The 20,638-nt window shown below is 42.5% G+C and overlaps 1 protein-coding gene across 4 annotated transcripts in view; it reads right to left on the reverse strand.

Annotated features, from left to right (window-relative positions):
- The window catches only part of cacnb4a (calcium channel, voltage-dependent, beta 4a subunit), a 29,609-nt gene that overhangs the window by 5,133 nt on the left and 3,838 nt on the right, over nt 1-20,638 (reverse strand). The window contains exons 2-8 of one of the 4 annotated variants that reach the window (XM_076085088.1): nt 19,925-20,008; nt 5,437-5,556; nt 4,066-4,188; nt 3,346-3,473; nt 2,930-3,006; nt 2,779-2,798; nt 2,232-2,312 (exon numbers count right to left, since the gene is read on the reverse strand). In XM_076085088.1, coding sequence (XP_075941203.1) covers nt 2,232-2,312; nt 2,779-2,798; nt 2,930-3,006; nt 3,346-3,473; nt 4,066-4,188; nt 5,437-5,556; nt 19,925-20,008 — 633 coding nt within the window. Of the gene's footprint in view, nt 1-2,231; nt 2,313-2,778; nt 2,799-2,929; nt 3,010-3,345; nt 3,474-4,065; nt 4,189-5,436; nt 5,557-14,099; nt 14,145-19,924; nt 20,009-20,638 lie in introns of those variants that run through there. The other 3 variants (XM_076085087.1, XM_076085091.1, XM_076085090.1) reach the window with 3 other exon arrangements.

Raw genomic sequence — 20,638 nt, forward strand, 5'->3', positions numbered from 1 at the left:
CCGACACAGCTAATCTTTCCTTCTGGCTTTTCTTCTGCAGAGCGAACGTGGGCCACATTAAATAAAGTGATTAAGAGCTACAATGGGAAGGGTCGCTACGACACACACGTGATGAATGGGGGGAAACTGCAAAGTGACCAGAGCGAGGCCTGGAAGTGAAACAGAAATTCAAGATGGAAGCGTCTGTTTTGAGAAGGTCGTCCTTAAAGACAGACGTTCCTCCTGCTGGTCTGTTTGACTCGAGGCCGTGAGAACATGAATCCAAACAGGCGACGCTTTGTGTGTCGGCTGCCAGTTGTCACCTGATTTATAGGAAATGAGACGACGGTGACGGAGGATTGTCGGGGGCGACGTGTCCTTTGAGCTGAAAGACGGAGGAGATGTCAGATGGAAATGACTTCTGTTAACAGGAGTCCTTATGGATCCAAACGGTGATTCAGTTCCACCTCATAAGAACATTTACGGTCTGCTGTATTTTAAAATCAGCTAAATTAATTAAATTCAAGTTCAATGTTCTATTTTGTACTTTACTTTATATTTGATGCCGAGTTCCTTTCTAGCCTAACGTTAGCTTCAAACATTATAAAAGTGGAGTTCATTAGTGAAGATTATCTTGATGAACTAAACCTGGAAGATTCATGAACGATTGTTTGACTCAGAGATTATTTTATGTAATGATCCAGAATTGAATGGAAGAATCCTATTGGCTGTTTGAGGAGGAACCAGTGATGATGACTTCCTGTTGGACTACAGAAATAACTTTAACTCTGCAGAACATTTGTGGTGTTGCTACTTCTACTAAAGCAAAGGATCTGAATACTTCTTCCACTGCAACTGCAGCTGCGGACACAGAATCTTGTATTTCATGAGCTTTATTAAATTGTAGAAATAATATCAATAAACCGAGAAATAAAAGCATTCTAACGTGATTAAGAGCGTGAATCTCTCCGTCTCACTGCAGCGTTGGAGCCGCTCGGTCCTCCGTGCTGCTCACATTATTCTCTGTTTCTAGTTTCAAACCGAGCTCCGCTCATTCAGACTGATGCAGTTTACCCAGAAGGTTGTTACCACGGCAACACCAGTATTGGGAGACTGTGATTCCATGACAACCGACTCTGAGCTTCCTCCTCCTCTTCTGTTAACCCCCCCGCTTCCAAACATCCACTGATAGTCAGCTTTAATGTAGCTCAGCAGCGTTAGAAGGAGTTATCATTGTATTTGTTATTTTGTCTTTTATTTAACGAGTAAAAAGTTTCATATCTACAACAAAACACAACGACAGACACAAAGTCAGAGGCTCAAAGAACAAAGGCACTTGTTCAAATCATCAACATGATGTGATTGTCGCTGTGATGAAGTTAATTCAAACAGTTGTCTCTCAGAGACAGAAACGGTGAAAGGCTCTCACAGGACAGAGAGAGGACGCTCTGACTAACCTGTGAGCTGACCGGCACACAAATCAGACTGACAATATTGTATAAAACAGAAGGAATTAAATCACAGGAATAATATAAAATACAGAGCTGCTCCCTCCACTGCTCTTACAGCATCAGTCAGGAGGGTAAAGAGCCTGCAGCTCGGTGAAGCTTGCAGGGCTGTGATCAGGTGGTGAGCACCATAACGATCTCGTGTTATTAAAGCCTCATAAAGGCAAATGCTGTACCATGCTTTATGCTGCACATGTTTGGTTGCAGGTACACCCAGCTACGTGGTCAACGTGGTATGATAAATTATTATGAAGTCTTCCCTACGAGAGGTGAGCCAATGAATTGCAAGGAACCCTAGATGAGTTAAGCGAGTGGTTCCCCGTCAGTACATGTTGTGGTTCTGAATGGCCAGTACCGTCCTGGAGCACAGCTGGATTCTTCTCAGTAAACATTCTCTGTAATTGTTCATTTCTGCCCCTTATGTTTGTCACTCAAAGAGGGAACATGTGAGTTATTTCACCTCAATCAGAGCTGCATCCATCTTTGATTCAACATTTCACTATCAGAGTGCACTTCTTGGACCTAAACTATAATAATCTGATCAAATAATGATCTTTCCTTCATCAACGTCGGTCTGGTTACCTGGCTGTTTGTGAATATCACTATAATAAAACACAATAAGACTTCAAATTATAAAAAAGGCCTCACACAGTGATGAAGAAAATGCCTTTAAATATTGTTTATTAATATATTTGGTTAATGAAAGCATTGATGTGAGCTGTTGGAGCTGCAGTGCGTCTTTACCTCGTAACCTTTCAGGGACGGTCCCACCAGGACCACCGGCCTCATGGAGGGAACCACGTCATACGGAGGAACGTGCTCGGCCTGCACACACACACACACACACACACACACACACACACACACACACACACACACACACACACAGTCAAGAATTAATATTCATGAGTGTCTCTGTAAACAGGCAGCCTGCCTATCAAAGTCCAAAGTCACGTCCTCAAAGGTATTTCATTTAATACGATATAAAACAGTGAAAAGCAGGAAATCATGAAAGCATGAAAAATGAATTGGTTAACATTTATCAAATCAACTGGTGGACTGATGTAGAGAATGTAGAGTCTATGTAGAGTCTATTAATGTTGACACATTCATCCATGTTATTGATGTTTGCACTCTACATATAACTTACAAAGAACACAAATGTTAATAAAAGTCATTGTTTAGATCTCAAGAGGTAAAGTTGTCGAGTCTTTACTTATTTTATTATTTTAAACTTGTTTTTTTTTGTACAAGTAGTTTTTAGCTCCTGAATGTTGATGTTGATACTCACCACTTTCTGTTTCTGCTTTCCTGAAAAATAAATGAAAGATCAGGTGAGAAAGTGGAAATCCATCAGACGTTCTGAAGCATCACAATAACACAGACGCTGAATGAATACAGACACAAACATGTCAGATCTATAGATCTAGAGAGACTCTGACCTGCAGAGTTTGGGTTCGGCTTGAATGTCCCCGACACCACGTCTCCCAGACTGGAGGAGGAGTTCCCGCTGGACTTACTGCTACGAGGACGGCAGCCAATAGAACGAGAGAAGAGTTAAATATCATTCTTTCTCTCACCAGTGTAACTGAGGAAAGACGATGGCAGTCTACGTCTCTACAGGCCTCGTGGCTGAAACACATCACGCCATCTGATGGAAACATTCTGTGGTGGCCCAGATCCAGAAGCACCTCTGAGAGGCCGGACCACACAGCTCGGCTTTCCTCCTCCTGACTTCCTCTCCTTCTCAACTGCCAAGTTTATTTTACTCTGTAAACCCTCCGACTCTCTTTATCCCTCTTTTCATCTCTGCAGTATCTGCTGCTGATTCCTCCACATCCTCTCCTCCTTATCTCACCCGTGGAAGCGTCCTCTCTTCTGCTCCTGCTGGAGTCGGATGTTTTCCAGCTTCAGAGGACTCGGGATGAAGCCGATGTCGCTGCCTTCTTTCACCAGACGGCCGATCCACCAGTCGTTGTTGTACTTCTGTAGTCGGAGAGGACAAAAGAAACATTACTCTGGGAGATGGAGAAACAATCTCTCATTAAAAACGTGTATTTATTTGGGATTAGGTTAACAATCACATCCAGTAAACTCATTTTATCAATCAATATCGTCTTAAGACACAAAACTTGGGTTTGCAATATCTAAAACCTTCATTAAAACATGCACTTCTCACATAAAATATCTTTCATTTTACCAGAAACTAACTGAGGTGGAGGCGAAAGAAACACCATGACCTGAGAGCCTTTTACTCTGCTGACACAATGTGTATTAAAGCACGTCGGCTGGCAAAGAAAGAGTGAAGTATGGTGATCAAAAGCTCCAGAGCTGCTACTTAATGGACCTTTAGGTCAAGAGAAGTGAAGCTTTTAAGCCAACATGGAGAGGAAGTGCTACATTCCACTAAACATGCTCACTTCTGATTTATTGGTCAGATCAGATTTTCTTTGTTTGGCTGTTGACATTATTTTCTAAATGTGGCCGATATCTTATAATAAATGTGATTCATAAACCAGGATGGAGAGGACTAGATCCTGCACACAGAGCCACAGGTTGAGCATCACTGGAGCTGTACCTCTTTGATGTGGAGGAAGTCCTTGGCATCAAAGGAGACGGCCGTGCCGGCCACCGGGACATCCTCATCCAGAGCGCCACAGTAGCTCACGTTGGTCCTCACGGCAAACGCCACCGCTTTAGTCTGCAAGACGGCAGCGAGAAGAAGAGCGATCGCAGCAGTGAGGAGGCAACATGAATATGTAATAGAGAGCTCATCTCACAGGAGATGAGACGTTACATCAGGATGCTGTCAGAGTGTATGTTGTGGGTTAAAGCGTGAACAGAAGCACACAGAGAGAGTTATTACAGCCCACAGCAACGGGTGGCCGCTGATGAAGAGGAGCTATTTCAGAGCTCCTGATGAAGGTGATCACTCCAGCACACAGCGGGGGGGGGGGGGGGGGACCTCACTCCTAAGCCAACAAGTCTTCTACAAAGATGTCTGCTTCAAACACTTCTCTTCAGCTTTGATCCTTTGAATTCTTATGCTTTGAACTACGAGGCCGTTAGAGGGAACATGATTACATTCTCTGTTTATTTTACTGGCTTAATTAAACTATTGTTTACGATTAAATAATTTGTTGAAATATATATATATTTAGAAATCATTTTATTTTACTGGCTTTATTTAATTGAACTATAATTGATCATGACTTCATTTGTTGAAATATTAATATGTATGGCAGCTGACTTGGTGTCCTTTGCTGGTGTTAAAGGCAGCATCACAGCTGGCTTCTTATCAGCACTGCTGCTGTTTACTATGGAAGACAAAGTCCGTCTAACTAGTTTTCTCTCGTGTGTTGGTTGATGAGTGGAGAACAGGTGGCGCTGCCCAGCTGGTGGTCCGGGCTCCAGTGGTGCTGCTGTAACTTGTACTTAAGTGTTATTTGAGCACATTGCAGCTGTGTGCATCATTATTGCAATGAAGTAAATCTTATTTCATCTTAAGAACATGTGAAAAAAGTCTTTACCTGAAAGAAAAAATATAAAAATATGAATGCTTTTAGTCCAATTTAGAACACGTGATCGCGGTGCACTTCAGCCTCTTGTGGCCAACATTAGTATTACAACAACATAAAAAAGGTTCCAAACTTTTTCCCCCAGATACAAAGGTGACATTTTGGATTTTTGTATTATATTTTGTCAGGTTTTCTTCAAGGGGCAGGAACCCGTTTGGTTTTGTTGCAGCTTTAGTCCCTCTTCAGTTTCTCCCTCTTCTTTGTTTTAAATGCACCTCACGACATTTCTTCTATTTAAATAAGTTCAGTTTGTCATTTACGAGCCCGGTTTGTGACAGCAGTCAGTGAGACTGAGTCTGGTTTCTTTTCTTTGAGTTTCATACTCAGTACGGTACTGTGGTGTAGATATTAATGAATGAATACAAGCTGACCTTTGCCCTCTCGAGCTGGACGGTGGCCTGCTGCTCCCTCTCCTGCTGGCCGCCCTCCTTCTCCTCCTCCAGGGAAACATCCGAGTCCGACGGTCGGCTTGTGTAGGAATCAGCTGAGCCCTGAAGAACACAGAGGACGGAAACGTTACCGGTTATTACCGGTTATAACAAATGCTGTTATCATTATTATTACTTCAGTAAAAAGACTTTAATCAGGTTACGGTCCATAAAAGGACGTCACGTTGGAGCTCCTCACCGTGTCACTGACTTCGGTTATTTAGAGCTGAACAGCTTCTCTTTAAATCACTCACATGAAGCTACATTTGTCATTTTGATAAGTTCTATTCATAAAACACATTTACATTTAAAACAGTGCAAATAGATGCAGGAGGTAAACGGGAGAGAGAGCGAGCTCATGAATGAGTCACATGATCTCCATGCAGGATCAAAGAGTGACAGATTAAAGATGAACCGACTGGGAGGCCACGATCACGACACATTTTATTTGTAGAGACTCAGGAAGCCCTGCATCATGTGTTACCATGGTAACCGATGTGCAGGGAGACCCCCGAAGAAAAACACCTCGAAAGCTTCAGTTACACAACCAGATGGCAACCTCCGGTTCTGAAGAGTGAAGTCAGTACTTCATGTGTTAAAGCTGCATTCTCTCTAGTGTCCACCAGGGGGCGACTCCTCTGGTTGTATAGAAGTCTATGAGAAAATGACTCTACTTCTCTCTTGATTTATTACCTCAGTAAACATTGTAAACATGAGTTTATGGTCTCAATCTCTAGTTTCAAGTCTTCTTCAATACAGCATGATGTTCATTTAGTACATTATGGTCCATTTAGAGTCAAACAGACCATAAAGCAGGGGATGCTTTAGGGCGGGGCTACCTTCATTTTTTAAGAACTTAATTAACTTTTGTCAGGTGATCATCACAGGAGCACCGAGACTTTGTTTGCATTTCATCCTTTGAGGTGTTTGAGAATACAAGGTTTCTTTTTGTCTTATCGAATAATAATAACATTATTTATAAAAGCACCTTCAAAAACAATGTTACAAGTGTTTTACAATAAAACCATGATAAAAGTAATTAAGATCAAGATAAAATCTTTTAAATAGAGACAACAATATAAGATCGGTTAAGAAAAAGCCGTAAGATAAAGGTGAGTCTTGAGAGGAGATTTAAAGCTACATGCTGAGTTTCATTCATTTTATAAAGGTTAGTCTTTCAAAAAGTTCACCCAGCTTGCTATATAGCAATACGTGGGCAATTTTTCATCAGTTATGGTAAAAATAAGACGTGAGAACATCACTTGTAATATGCATCAAGCTCAAGCGTGACATTGGTTGGAAAGCTTCTTCCTATAGAGTAAAAACACAAATTAGAAACATATATTTCATAATGTTTTAATATCATTTATGGAGTCACATCACAGCAGCGTTGTTCACTCTCTGTTCTGGTCCGTTGTTCTCCATCATCGTGATGGAGTGAGATGATGCTGCTATGTAACACCGATCTGTACTTCACGCTACGCTACAGCTGAGTAATCACTGCATTAGCATGAACACTGGGAGGCGAGGAGCAACAAGCTCAGTGCACGAGCTCTCTCGGGTCCACCAGCTACTTGATGCTCATCGTTGCTTTCCAGTGAAGCTAAAGGTGTTCAGGCTTCTGCAGCCGCTCCAGAGGTCAGAGGTCAGTTATTCCCCCTGACACCAGCATCCACTGAGAGATGAGAGGCTGCTGCTGCTACAGTAATAAACCACTTTATCTCTTATGATCATAGACCGTACATGAGAAGTTATGGTGACGTCACACGTTGGTTTGTGGACTGATGTTTTGAAGCCTCAAGTTCTGCAATTTCACCGTCGCCATCTTGGATTACTGCCGTCTACATGTTGTTGTTTTTGCGACCGATAAAGGAAAGTGACCATGTCTGGGAGAGGCAGCGACCTGTCAATCACTGTGTAGCCCCGCCCTAAAGCATCCCCTGCTTTATGGTCTGTGTGACTCTAAATGGACCATAATGTACTAAATGAACATCATGCTGTATTGAAGAAGACTTGAAACTAGAGATTGAGACCATAAACTCATGTTTACAATGTTTACTGAGGTAATAAATCAAGAGAGAAGTAGAGTCATTTTCTCATAGACTTCTATACAACCAGAGGAGTCGCCCCCTGGTGGACACTAGAGAGAATGCAGCCTAAACACATGAAGCTTTGACTTCATTCTGTAGAACCGGAGGCTGCCACTTGGGACACACAGATAAAACGCAACCATGTGAATATGCAACAGATAGAGCTACAGACATTGAATTCATTATTTAAAGAAACATCTTATGGTGGGCAGGAGGCGAGATGGATGGGTCCAACAAACACAGACGACCCAGCGTGTCCCAAAGTGATGTCGTTGTTTTGTTGCCTAAACTTGACTACGGTTTATTTTGAAAAGACTGTATTCATGTAACGACCAGAAAGACACGTGTTGCTGGACTTTTGTAGCAAAACCCACGAAAAATGAAGAATAACTTTTCGTCTTTTAAGTCCAATGTTTTTCTAAACCTAGCGAAGTGCTTTTATTGCCGAAGCCTTACTTTTGTTTTGTAAGGTGATAGATAAAAAAGTACATGAAAATAGATTTCATTTTGTGACTATTTCACAAACTGCTGTGAGACTGTTGGTGTTCACATCAAACCAACATGTATCGGCTTGAACAGGAGAATACTGTAACAGTGTGGCCAAGTGTCAGACATGATGTGGAGCCATGTTGCATGATGCAACGCTGTACACATCCCAGTGAAACGGCCACGACATGATACATAAACGAGCTCATGAATATTAATGACTTCTTCACTTTCATGTCCTGCAATCAAAGCGGTTCAGTGACGACACACAATATCAGCCGACTTGCTGCTCTCAGTATTCACCTCCGAGCCTCAAATACACACAAGCTTCTATATGAAGAGTCAGATATCCTTCTGTCAGTCCAACCTCAACTGTATGGAAGCCACAAGCTGCCAAGAACAAACCGCCTGTTCAGATTATTAAAATAACTTACTAGAAACAAAAACACACTAATTAACAGTGTGAAGTGTAATTATCATTTGTGTGTTATTTCTGCATTTCTTCTACATTCTGAGCTGCTGAAGATGAGGATGGGATGTCTATAAAAACATTTGTGCAGACGCTGTTTTCCAGATCAATCAACTAAATCTTAAACCTGATTATTAGTCACATATGTTCCGTCATCTTCCATTTCCCCAAGAGGATCTCTTCTTCTTTCATGACCTGATCTCTCCCATTACCTTCACTACGCCACGCTTCACTCACACAAAGCTGCCCTCCACATGTGAACATAATGGCGTCATGTTGACAGTGGAGCAGGTGATGCAGCGTCTTCTCTGTGCAGAACACTGGAGCGATATCACGTTACTGTGTGTTCACCGACACATAAACCAACAACTCTCACCTGTCAGCCTGCATCTCCACAATAAAGGCTCAGTCTGACTCCGTGCAGCAACAGGTCTCACGAGACACTGTTTTAAGAAAAGATATATGATGATAGGACTCAGGATATATTCTACAGACATCTTTGTATCTTCAAGACTCCTGTAAAAATGATATCATAATAATTTAATGTTTTGAAAATAAGAATAATTATTGAAACACAAAGTGGAAGTTTTAGTTTTAATTCAGGAAAATAAAATTAGATTCACTAAAAAACCCAAACACCACCAAGAGACAATCCTGGATGGAGCGACCAGAGCGGCTGCGTCATCATCATAAAGTTAAACACGAACATTTAGTCAGATAGAAGATGATGCACATCATCTACACTAAACATAATATATCAGAATACAGATTCGGTGTATCGGGTCAGGCACCTAATATGTCAACGTATCCTCACGCAGCGGCTCGTTTGACATCTTACAAAAAGTTAGTCCTCATTGTTTGTGGGTTTTGCTACAAAAGTTCAGTAACGCGTCAATTTCAGCTCGTTACATAAACACAGTCCTTTCAAAATAAACTTCCTTCTTCACAGGAAACTACTTAGTTAAGTTTAAGAAAAGATCATCATTTAGGTTAAAATAACTACAGAAGCGTCGTTACTAAAGGCTCTTACACACACACACACACACACACACACACACACACACACACACACACACACACACACACACACACACACACACACACACACACACACACACACACACACACAGTGAGGTGAAGCTCATGGGAGCAGGGAACATGCTTACTAAGGGCTACTTGACGTCAGGACTAAAGGTGTGATGATGTATTGCTTTAAATTCTGCCCTGTTCATCATTTCTTCTTCCTCTTCTTCTTCCTCTTACTCAACCATCTCGTCCACTTACAATCCTCGACCACGTTCACAGCACAACACACGTTTTGCATGATGGTATCTCAGCTGTTTACATGTCACAGTGAAAGACACAGAGGTCCGGTATCAATGCATCCTTTAGACGGTGACATACTAAGAAAGTATTTAATCAGTTTGTACCAAAATGGTAGCATTCACTTAAAAAAAATACATTGAGAAGAAGACCTTCACTGTTGTATGACTGCATGGCTCCAGTGAGAAAATACAACAATTGCATATCAATAATTTAATGAAAATAAATGTCAAAAGGTGCAACAGAGGATTTGTTATTGCAGTAAGTCAGTAAATCAATCTGCCGAGCTGGACGGAGAGGATTGATGCTCTTGCCTCTGCTAATGATCCACTCGGAGCCATGAGTCTCTTCTGGATACAAATAACTGCTGTTTACTGCCTCATTACAAATGAAATCTATAAGTGGAGGACTGAGAGACCACAGCCCGCGATGGACGAGCAGCTGCTTCATGTTTTCAGAAGAATGAATAGTGAATATAAATCACTTGTATCCATCTTCACATTCTTTCTTTTGTTTGACCAACAGTCCAAAAACCAAAAGATATCCAATAAATATTTAAAGGTACGAGGAACCTTCATTGTGTTGATTCTGTCGCCCCCTGTGGACTAACGTGGTAGTGTCTCTGAGCACCAGAGTCTCTTTAGAAAACCTCTCATGTTACTGCAGCAGGTCTGACAGTCTGCCCCTCTCAGTCCTGGTTCTGGTTCTCCCGTGCCTCCCTTCCCTCCAGCGGGTCCAGCAACACGTCCTGGGTCTCCAGCAGCGTGATGTCGGTGTTGACTCCCAGAGAGGAGAAGCTCTGCTCCTGGAGGAGGAGGAGGAGGAGGAGGAGGAGGAGCAGGAGGAGGAGGAGGAGGAGGAGGAGACGACGCTGCTGCCGGGAGCTGAGTTCTCCTCCTCCCTTCGGAGCTCCGACTGCAGGTCCAAGGCTGCAGGTGAAGCCGGATCTGGGTCTGTCCACGGTGGACCGGTCTCTGCTGGAGGATCTGGGTCTGTCCACGGTGGACCGGTCTCTGCTGGTGGATCTGGGTCTGTCCACGGTGGACCGGTCTCTGCTGGAGGATCTGGGTCTGTCCACGGTGGACCGGTCTCTGCTGGAGGATCTGGGTCTGTCCACGGTGGACCGGTCTCTGCTGGAGGATCTGGGTCTGTCCACGGTGGACCGGTCTCTGCTGGAGTCTGAGCTGAAGGAGGTTCTGGTGAACCTGCATGAGTTCATCTGGTTTCACCAGAATCCGACCCGGTGGCTCCGATGACGAGCATCAAGAATAACTCTATAGAAACAGACCATCTTCTCTCTGATGGTCTCTTTACTGATGGAGGTCTGATAGAGGACCAGGACTACACTGAGACTGGTTCAGGACCAGATAAAGGTTCTTCACAGCCACTTGTGTAAATGTGTTTATGTGTGATATCTCACATTGTATTGCTGCGGTTTCTTGTGTTAAGATCCGACTGATTCCCTTAAAACCACGAAGAAAGACAAAAGAAATAAAACGGTGCAACTTGCCGATTTAATTTATTCTAATCACACAAACATGTCGTTCATCTCATCTTTACTGGAAAAGACAAAGTATTCAGAGCACGAGGCACTTTGAAGAATTCCCAAAATTGCTATCACGAGCACAGACACAAGCAACGAGTCTGCCAACTCTGTCTGTCTCGTGTCTGTACCACACACACTCACACACTCACACACTCACTCACTCACTCACACACCTACACGCACACATACACACACACACCTACACACCTACACGCACACACACACACACACACACCTACACGCACACACACACACACTGACAGAGAGTTGTTCGTGAGGTTATTATCTAAGAGTGTCAAGTGGCCGGTCCTGAGTCCATCGTGCCACACTCGAGTCTTATCTGTTCAGACGGCAGAGCTCGGTCTCCATCCGTCTTCCTCCACTGACCTCCGACCTCCGCCTCTATCGGTCCCGCGCTAACAGGCTAAAAGGCTAAAAGCATTCTTCATCATATCCACCATCAACAAGCAGTGAGGTACTCAGATTACTTTGATGTTGTAGTTTGATGTTTTTCAAATAGCAATCTGTTACAAGAACATCAAGGAGATAAACGTCTAGCAGCTGTAAGAGAAGCAGCTGAATCAGCACAACAACGAGCAGGCGGTAAAGAGAAGTGTGGTTGTATAGAAGTCTATGAGAAAATGACTCTACTTCTCTCTTGATTTATTACCTCAGTAAACATTGTAAACATGAGTTTATGGTCTCAATCTCTAGTTTCAAGTCTTCTTCAATACAGCATGATGTTCATTTAGTACATTATGGTCCATTTAGAGTCAAACAGACCATAAAGCAGGGGATGCTTTAGGGCGGGGCTACACGGTGATTGACAGGTCTCTGCCACGGCGTTGTCTGTGTTTTAGTCGCATAACTTTAACCCTTTCATGGTGTGTTTTCACGTCACAAAAGTTAATTATTAAATGTTTTATTCAGCATTCAGTTACTTAGCTCTACCCATAGCATCACATCTAGTTGCAAAAAAACAAGATGGCGACAACCAAAACCAGAAACAGAAACAGTAATGGTAATAGTAATAGTAATAGTAATGGTAATAGTAATAGTAATAGTAATGGTAATATTAATAGTAATGGTAATGGTAATATTAATATTAATAGTAATGGTAATATTAATATTAATAGTAATGGTAATGGTAATGGCCAAAAAGCCGAACTCGAGGCTTTACCACGTCCACTTCTTATGTACAGTCTGTGGTGGCGATGCTACAGCTTGTAGTTTGGCTAAAGATGTCACTCTGAGACTAACTCCATCTACTGCATCATTTAAAACAAACAACTTTACATTCACGGTCAGAGTGACAAACAATGAGTCGTAGTTTAAAACTCGAGAGGTCTTTCTGTCTGCCGGCGTGTCTCCTAAGACAAAGGTCTGACTCCCGACTACCACGAGATAAGGACAAGTGCTGACAGCAAAGAGTCCTAAAGATTTCTTCTGAAGTGCTGCCAGCATCGCCCACAACACGGTACACAGCAGTCTGGACTCAATGGAAGCCATGACAGTGGACCACAGAAGACCCACACAGACTGAACTCAACGTTTTAAATACAAAGCAGTCAATGAAAAAACATGCAGGATGAGATATGAGGATTTTTATAGAGAATCTGTTTGCTGAACAGTCTGAAGGACTAAAGTACACAGTTCTCCAGCTTCATTATGTATTCAATAAAGGGGAATATCACATCCAGCAGCTGAAACAACAGCAACACTGTATTGTGCTGCACTATCAGGGACACACAGAGACACACTGGAGGAAGTTCTGTTGTGCATTTACAGTATATCAGGAGTGAATCATCAGTTTAAAAAAGAACATATCTGACTTGCAAACCTCAAACAAAAGGAGTCTGTTCAAGCCTTTGATTCTGGACACTTCTTCAGCTCCTCAGATGAGATGGAACATAATAAAACACCGTTGACAGAACGAGACCAGAGAGATGAAAATTCTCCGAGACGTAACAGTCACATTTCTTTAGCTGGAGACAGACACTCCCTCGGTATTACCCGGGGTGTGTGAACCCCTTCTTTAATCTCAGACAGGCCGTCAGGATGTCAGGTGGAGTTACACGAAGGTCTCCACAGATTCTGGCTCAGTGGGAATCCCTCCCCCACTCCCGCCCAGCAGCAGCTCACACATTTACTGCCTTTGTAAGCATTTGTCCGCCACATTTCTATCGGATGCTCGTCAATAACAACGTCAAAGGCCGGTGTGTCTCTGAGCGTCGTAAAGAGGGTGTGAATCTGTACTTAATGACGAGGGAATGTGACGTTTTTCTCTGCATGCATCCTCTTTGTGGCACATCAGTTTCGATGTGCAATCGTGCAGCAAAACCTCGATGGAATGTGATGGGAGGGAGAGTCATGCAAAAACACCCAGAATGCTCAGCTTAACGAGCATCATGCACACGGAAGAGATGGTGAAGAGAAACTGTTTCAGATCTGCAGACCAGAGGAGGATGACTGTCATCTAGCTGGAAGGGATCACAAACACAAACACGCACTCGTGCCCCAACCCCCCCCCCCCCCCACACACACACACACAAAGCCTCTCCTAACTCCCCCGAGAAGCGTGCACACTCATCCCACTCATTCTTGGTGTGTGTTCATGACAAGAAGATAAACGAGCCACGACACAAACAGCAAAGCATGTTTGGTTTTTTGGTTGCTTTTTTCACTCCACTCACCGCCTCCGAGTCTTCAAATCCATGCTGGTACAAGTTATCGTACATGGAGGAGTGAGAGTCCAGAAAAAGCAAAGCGGTGCCTGATCAACCTGTTCCAGAGAGGATGGGTGGCGAGGAGTGACGGAGCCCACCAGCAGTCTCTTTCTCCACATGAAGGTAGAGAGCTTCAGAGCAGCCCCACCACACCACAGCAGCAGCAAATAATAATAGAAAATAATAAAACAAGGTGCGGTTTCCTGACGCTGAATTGGATATTATTGCCCCCGAGCCGAGCCAGTGTTGGTTCCCATTATCGTGAGGCAACCCGGTTGTCCCCAGAGGCAGAGAGCAGACCTGGCAGTTTCATCTGCCTTCCAAGCTTCACATCACACGAGCCAATCCCGTCCTCCTCCAGCACTGGCTGCTGATGGAGGCGGGATGCAGCCTGCCGATTGGCCGGCGGAGGCTCCGCTGTGTGAGTGAGGAAGAGGAAGAGAGAGGAGGTGTGTGTGTGTGTGTGTGTGTGTGTGTGTTCAGTGCATGAGGTAATCTCATAACACAAACAACAATCCGCAAAGACATGTGATTTACACACTAAACAGCTGAGTGACGGTGCTTTAAACAGGTGGCATGACTTTAAATGTCATCAAGAGGAGAGGAGGTTACAAACTGAGGTTCTGACACAAAGTCCTCGTTGAAAGCTTTCACAGAACGATGGAGGAATAATCTCATTGTGATTTCTATTTATCAGAATGATGAATATCTGTTTTTTATCATTTTATGGAACCTGGCGATGGATCTTATTACTAAATATCTCGATAAATGTTTGTGCCTTAAATTGAATATTATGATTTTCTTAAAGGGGATATTAGAACTCATCTCTAAAATATATACAGAGACATTTAGATTCTTCTTCAGCGGAGGATTTGAGTGAACCCTCGAGTTTAGGATTGTTTTATCAAAGTCAGGAGTGAACCTCTAAGATTAAATAGATTAACAACAGCTTAAAACAACTCATTGGAATGTGAAGAGAAACAATATGACAGGACTTCATCAAAAGCTAAATATTCTAATCAAACCAAAATTGTAAAAGCTGTCTAGATGTAAATTAATAATTAGCATTATATTTATTAATTCCCTGCATGCTCATGTCTTATTTCTACAATTAAAGCAACGCAACTGGTGCTCAGGAACAGGAAATAAATCAAAATATATCTAAATAAATTCTACTAGTTCAGCTGCTTCTTTGACAAAGTAGAACAACAGCTCCCTCTCCTGACAAGCTGTGTTACAGCAGACGACTCTTCATCAACCCTGATGACTCTTCATCATCACCGCCACAGTTTTCCACAACTTCAACACATCTGGAGATACGAGCTTTTCACTGGACAGAAAGTACGAAGTTACTTTTGTTTCCTCATTATTCAAATAAAGAGAAAGAGTTTTGAGAGCAACACGTTCCACTCTGCGATCTAAAAAAAATGTATTTCAAGTAAAAATAAATTTGTGATTAAAACGATGTTAATCTAAGACCGTTTATGAGCAAATCCAAAAGCTTTCTTTGTGAATCGACAAGTTTTGTTTGTGAATGGAGGAGTTTTTCCTGCTATTGAGAGGAATCTTGTGGGTGTGATTGACAGGTCTCTACGTCACTCCTCCTCAGTCCAAATATGGTCACTTCCTGTTCTCGGGTTGCACAAAAACCAGACAATGACCAAAATGCCGAACTCACGGCTTTAAAAACATCACAAAGCAACGAGTGACATCAAGACGACTACGTCCACGTCTTATAACCAGTCTGTGGTTTCTCAGGAGAGCAGTCGTAGGTAAAGCAAGTTAGAGCAGAAACCTTCAAGTCATTCACAATGAAGGGCTGCTGAGTTGAGCCATGTGACCTACATAAGAGGGATTAGCAGAGAGAAGAAGCTCCTTCATCTTCACTTTTCAGACAGCAAGCTGAACATTTAGGGATGTCAGAGTTTAATGCATTGTGATTTTAGAAATGACATTTTATTCCTGCAGGAAGCCATCCTGTTCTTTGTCACGCTGGAATAGAGACTTCATTCAATCTGCATTCACACTTTGCAGCTCAGACAGAAGGGAATGAAACGTGGTGACCCAGGATGTCACCACACAGCTGCATTACTGCCACAACCAAAGAGTCATTTACTGCTCAGCCTCGGCCCGTTGAAACATTTAGCAGACTCAGCAGAATTCAGTAGTATTCCTATACACTGTTCGTAACTATGCCTACAAAAAGCAATGCAGTATAATTCATATAGAACCGTCGTAATCCATTTGTGTGTAATCCAGACAATCGTGCACAGATGATTGTAAGCAGAGACAAAGCCCGTGTGTGAAAGAGCTCCAGGTGGATCTAACAACACAGGACTCACTCAGGAGACCGCTGTTCATGTCCCGTGTGAAACCAGAAGTCAACGTTGACTTATTTGTTACCAGGCGGCAACCTTTGGTTCTGTATATATATATATATATATATATATATATATGTATATATATATACATATATATATGTATATATATATACATATATATATATATATATATATACATATATATATATATATATATATACATATATATATATATATATATATACATATATATATATATATATATATACATATATATATATATATATACATATATATATATATATATATATACATATATACATATATATATATATATATATATATATATACATATATATATATATATACAGCTTCATGTGTTGAAGCTGCATTCTCTCTAGTGTCCACCAGGGGGCGACTCCTCTGGTTGTATAGAAGTCTATGAGAAAATGACTCTACTTCTCTCTTGATTTATTACCTCAGTAAACATTGTAAACATGAGTTTATGGTCTCAATCTCTAGTTTCAAGTCTTCTTCAATACAGCATGATGTTCATTTAGTACATTATGGTCCATTTAGAGTCAAACAGACCATAAAGCAGGGGATGCTTTAGGGCGGGGCTACACAGTGATTGACAGGTCTCTACCAGAGACGTATACGGTGTCTCTACATCACTCCTCCTCAGTCCAGATATGGTCACTTCCTGTTCACCTGTGCAAAAAGCCAAGATGGCGACGGACAAAATGCAGAACTTGAGGCTTCATAACGTCCACAAACCAACGGGTTTGACTTCTTATACAGTCTGTTTGTTACGTAAATTTTGTTCTTAAGTAACATAGTTCTTCCGTACTTATTTCAACCCAAATCACGATCTTTTCCTAAAGCTACCCAAGTAGTTTTGTCGCCTAAACACTGCAGTTTTCGTAAACTATCACACAAACTGTTGTTTGAGGAGACGTTGCCCTCTGCAGTAGAAGATAATAATAATGACCTTATTTCACATACTGGTGGGATTAATCACACTTTGCTGACATGTAGAGTTCACTGCTGACAACACGCACAACCAGCGATCTGAAGCAGGAGATGTGAGGCAGCCAGACACAATATGTATAATATTTAGTGCTAATGTATATTAGCACTAAACAAACAACAAATGTCAGAGAACGTTGAACCAGAGCAGAAATGTCCTCTGTGCCACTTCAACGCTGCAGCTCTGATTATTCCAAACATCTGGCGAGCTCCGGCATCCTCTTAACGTGGAGCTCAGAGGATTTTAACCTGGAAACCGCTCAGGCGTCAGAGAAACATCTGTCCAGAAGAGAAGAGCATGTGCATGGTTTCCTTTAAATGGAGGGATCCGTGTGAGACTGATGCTCATCCTCCCTTCATACCTAACAGTCAATCTGCAGTCAACTCCCTCCACTTGAAGACCCTGAAGTCGATCACATTCTACGTGAATGTGCCGTTATCTCTCCAAAGCAAACAGAGATGTTCTGTGTTTGGTCTCTCCTGGCTGCTCTGAAGTGGGTGCGATTGAGATCAGCAATGTTTGAGTCACAATGTGATGACGGTTGAGTGTTTGTTTGATCAGAACATTCAGCCCAATCGGATCAAACCGCACCCACACAGTCCTGATGAAGACCGGCAGCTTCTGACTGTTTTCTTCTTCATTTAGTCATGAATATTTAATTCTATAGAGAAATAACAGCTGTAACACCACATCCGTCCTTAGTCATCAATGAAGGCATGAAGGAAGTGAAGGAGGCACGAAGGAAGTGAAGGAGACACGAAGGAAATGAAGGAGGCAGGAAGGAAGTGAAGGAGGCACGAAGGAAGTGAAGGAGGCACGAAGGAAGTGAGGGAGGCACGAAGGAAGTGAAGGAGGCACGAAGGAAGTGAAGGAGGCATGAAGGAAGTGAGGGAGGCACGAAGGAAGTGAAGGAGGCATGAAGGAAGTGAGGGAGGCATGAAGGAAGTGAAGGAGGCATTGAAACACAAACAAGGCCTCGGCAGCCTCTGTTCCCATGGTAACATGTGAGCAGGATGTGAATGTCCAGAGTTCTTCTGTTTTATGAATTATAGACGAAAAATAAGCGTCACGTCTGAACCCGACCTCGTGAACGATGCGCTGGTTGACAGACGGCTCTGATGCAGCGGAGGAAGCTGGATTCTCTTGATACAGATCAAGGTCATGGAGTCCCTGAACTACAGCAGATCCGCTCTGATATCAAAGTCTTTCTCTTCACTTGACGTGTGAATCAGACTTTATGAGTGAAACTTAACGTTTTTGGAGTGAACTGAAGCAAACTGGGGCCAGAAAACTCAAGTCTCTGTAAAATACAAAACTACCAACAGTTAGGTTTAGGTAACAAAACCACCAACAGTTAGGTTTAGGCAACAAAACCACCAACAGTTAGGTTTAGGCAACAAAACCACCAACAGTTAGGTTTAGACAACAAAACCACCAACAGTTAGGTTTAGGCAACAAAACCACCAACAGTTAGGTTTAGACAACAAAACCACCAACAGTTAGGTTTAGACAACAAAACCACCAACAGTTAGGTTTAGGCAACAAAACCACCAACAGTTAGGTTTAGGCAACAAAACTACCAACAGTTAGGTTTAGACAACAAAACCACCAACAGTTAGGTTTAGGCAACAAAACCACCAACAGTTAGGTTTAGGCAACAAAACTACCAACAGTTAGGTTTAGGCAACAAAACCACCAACAGTTAGGTTTAGGCAACAAAACCACCAACAGTTAGGTTTAGGCAACAAAACCACCAACATTTAGGTTTAGGCAACAAAACCACCAACAGTTAGGTTTAGGCAACAAAACTACCAACAGTTAGGTTTAGGTAACAAAACCACCAACAGTTAGGTTTAGGCAACAAAACCACCAACAGTTAGGTTTAGGCAACAAAACTACCAACAGTTAGGTTTAGGCAACAAAACCACCAACAGTTAGGTTTAGGCAACAAAACCACCAACAGTTAGGTTTAGGCAACAAAACCACCAACAGTTAGGTTTAGGCAACAAAACCACCAACAGTTAGGTTTAGGCAACAAAACTACCAACAGTTAGGTTTAGGCAACAAAACCACCAACAGTTAGGTTTAGGCAACAAAACCACCAACAGTTAGGTTTAGGCAACAAAACTACCAACAGTTAGGTTTAGGCAACAAAACCACCAACAGTTAGGTTTAGGCAACAAAACCACCAACAGTTAGGTTTAGGCAACAAAACTACCAACAGTTAGGTTTAGGCAACAAAACCACCAACAGTTAGGTTTAGGCAACAAAACCACCAACAGTTAGGTTTAGGCAACAAAACTACAGTTTAAACAATTGGAAGTTAACATTCTGACACATTTTAACATCCAGACAGTTGAAATCTGAGAATGTTTTTGGTCTGTAAGTTGTCATCAGATGAACCGGTTTGTTAAGGAGCCGATGTGTTCAGGTGTCCTCACCTGTCGGAGGATGAAGCTGGTGGAGGTGGTGCTGCCGTCGGACCTCTTCAGCCGGCTGCGTCTGGAGTACGTCCCTCTGTTGGCCTGAAGAGGACGAAACACACACTAATAAACTGCTGCTGTTGTGTCCTCCCTCTACTACACTACCTCTGACCAGCATCTCAGCCCGGCCCCCTTCAGCTCGTTATGGGATATTTTACTGCTTCATTACACCAAAAATCCATAATGCAGTTCTTCTGCATGAGCGTTGCTATGGTGGCACCAACGCTCGCTGTGATTGACCCATTTTTCTTTTACTCGTACATTTTGTTTTTAGCGCTTGAGGAACAAATGAGGTGACCCTTGACCTGAGAGGCAGGAGGAGGGCGGACTGTGATAAATGAGGCTTCACGTCCTCCTGTGACTCTGGAGAGCATCTGGAGTCTGAGTGATGCTCACAACACAAACACACACTGCTGCTACTTGGAGCTGCATTTAGTTATGACATTCAGACGTTATTTAAATGTTCTGCTCATTATTTTCTGCACGATATGCATCCTCACGTTCCAACATACTCGCTTTTTCCGGAGCTTTCGACTGCATCACATGGTCTTCATCTTTCATCTGCAGGTTGAATTTGCTCAGTTTCCACAGAGACTTACATTCTAACTTGTAGCTGTCTCACTATCACGTTAGACGGTAAAACAAACAGCATATAATCACATTAGATAAACT

This window comes from Anarhichas minor, unplaced genomic scaffold (genome assembly GCF_050575085.1).
Source record: "Anarhichas minor isolate MPS153535 unplaced genomic scaffold, ASM5057508v1 ptg000138l, whole genome shotgun sequence".
Lineage (NCBI taxonomy): Eukaryota > Metazoa > Chordata > Actinopteri > Perciformes > Anarhichadidae > Anarhichas > Anarhichas minor.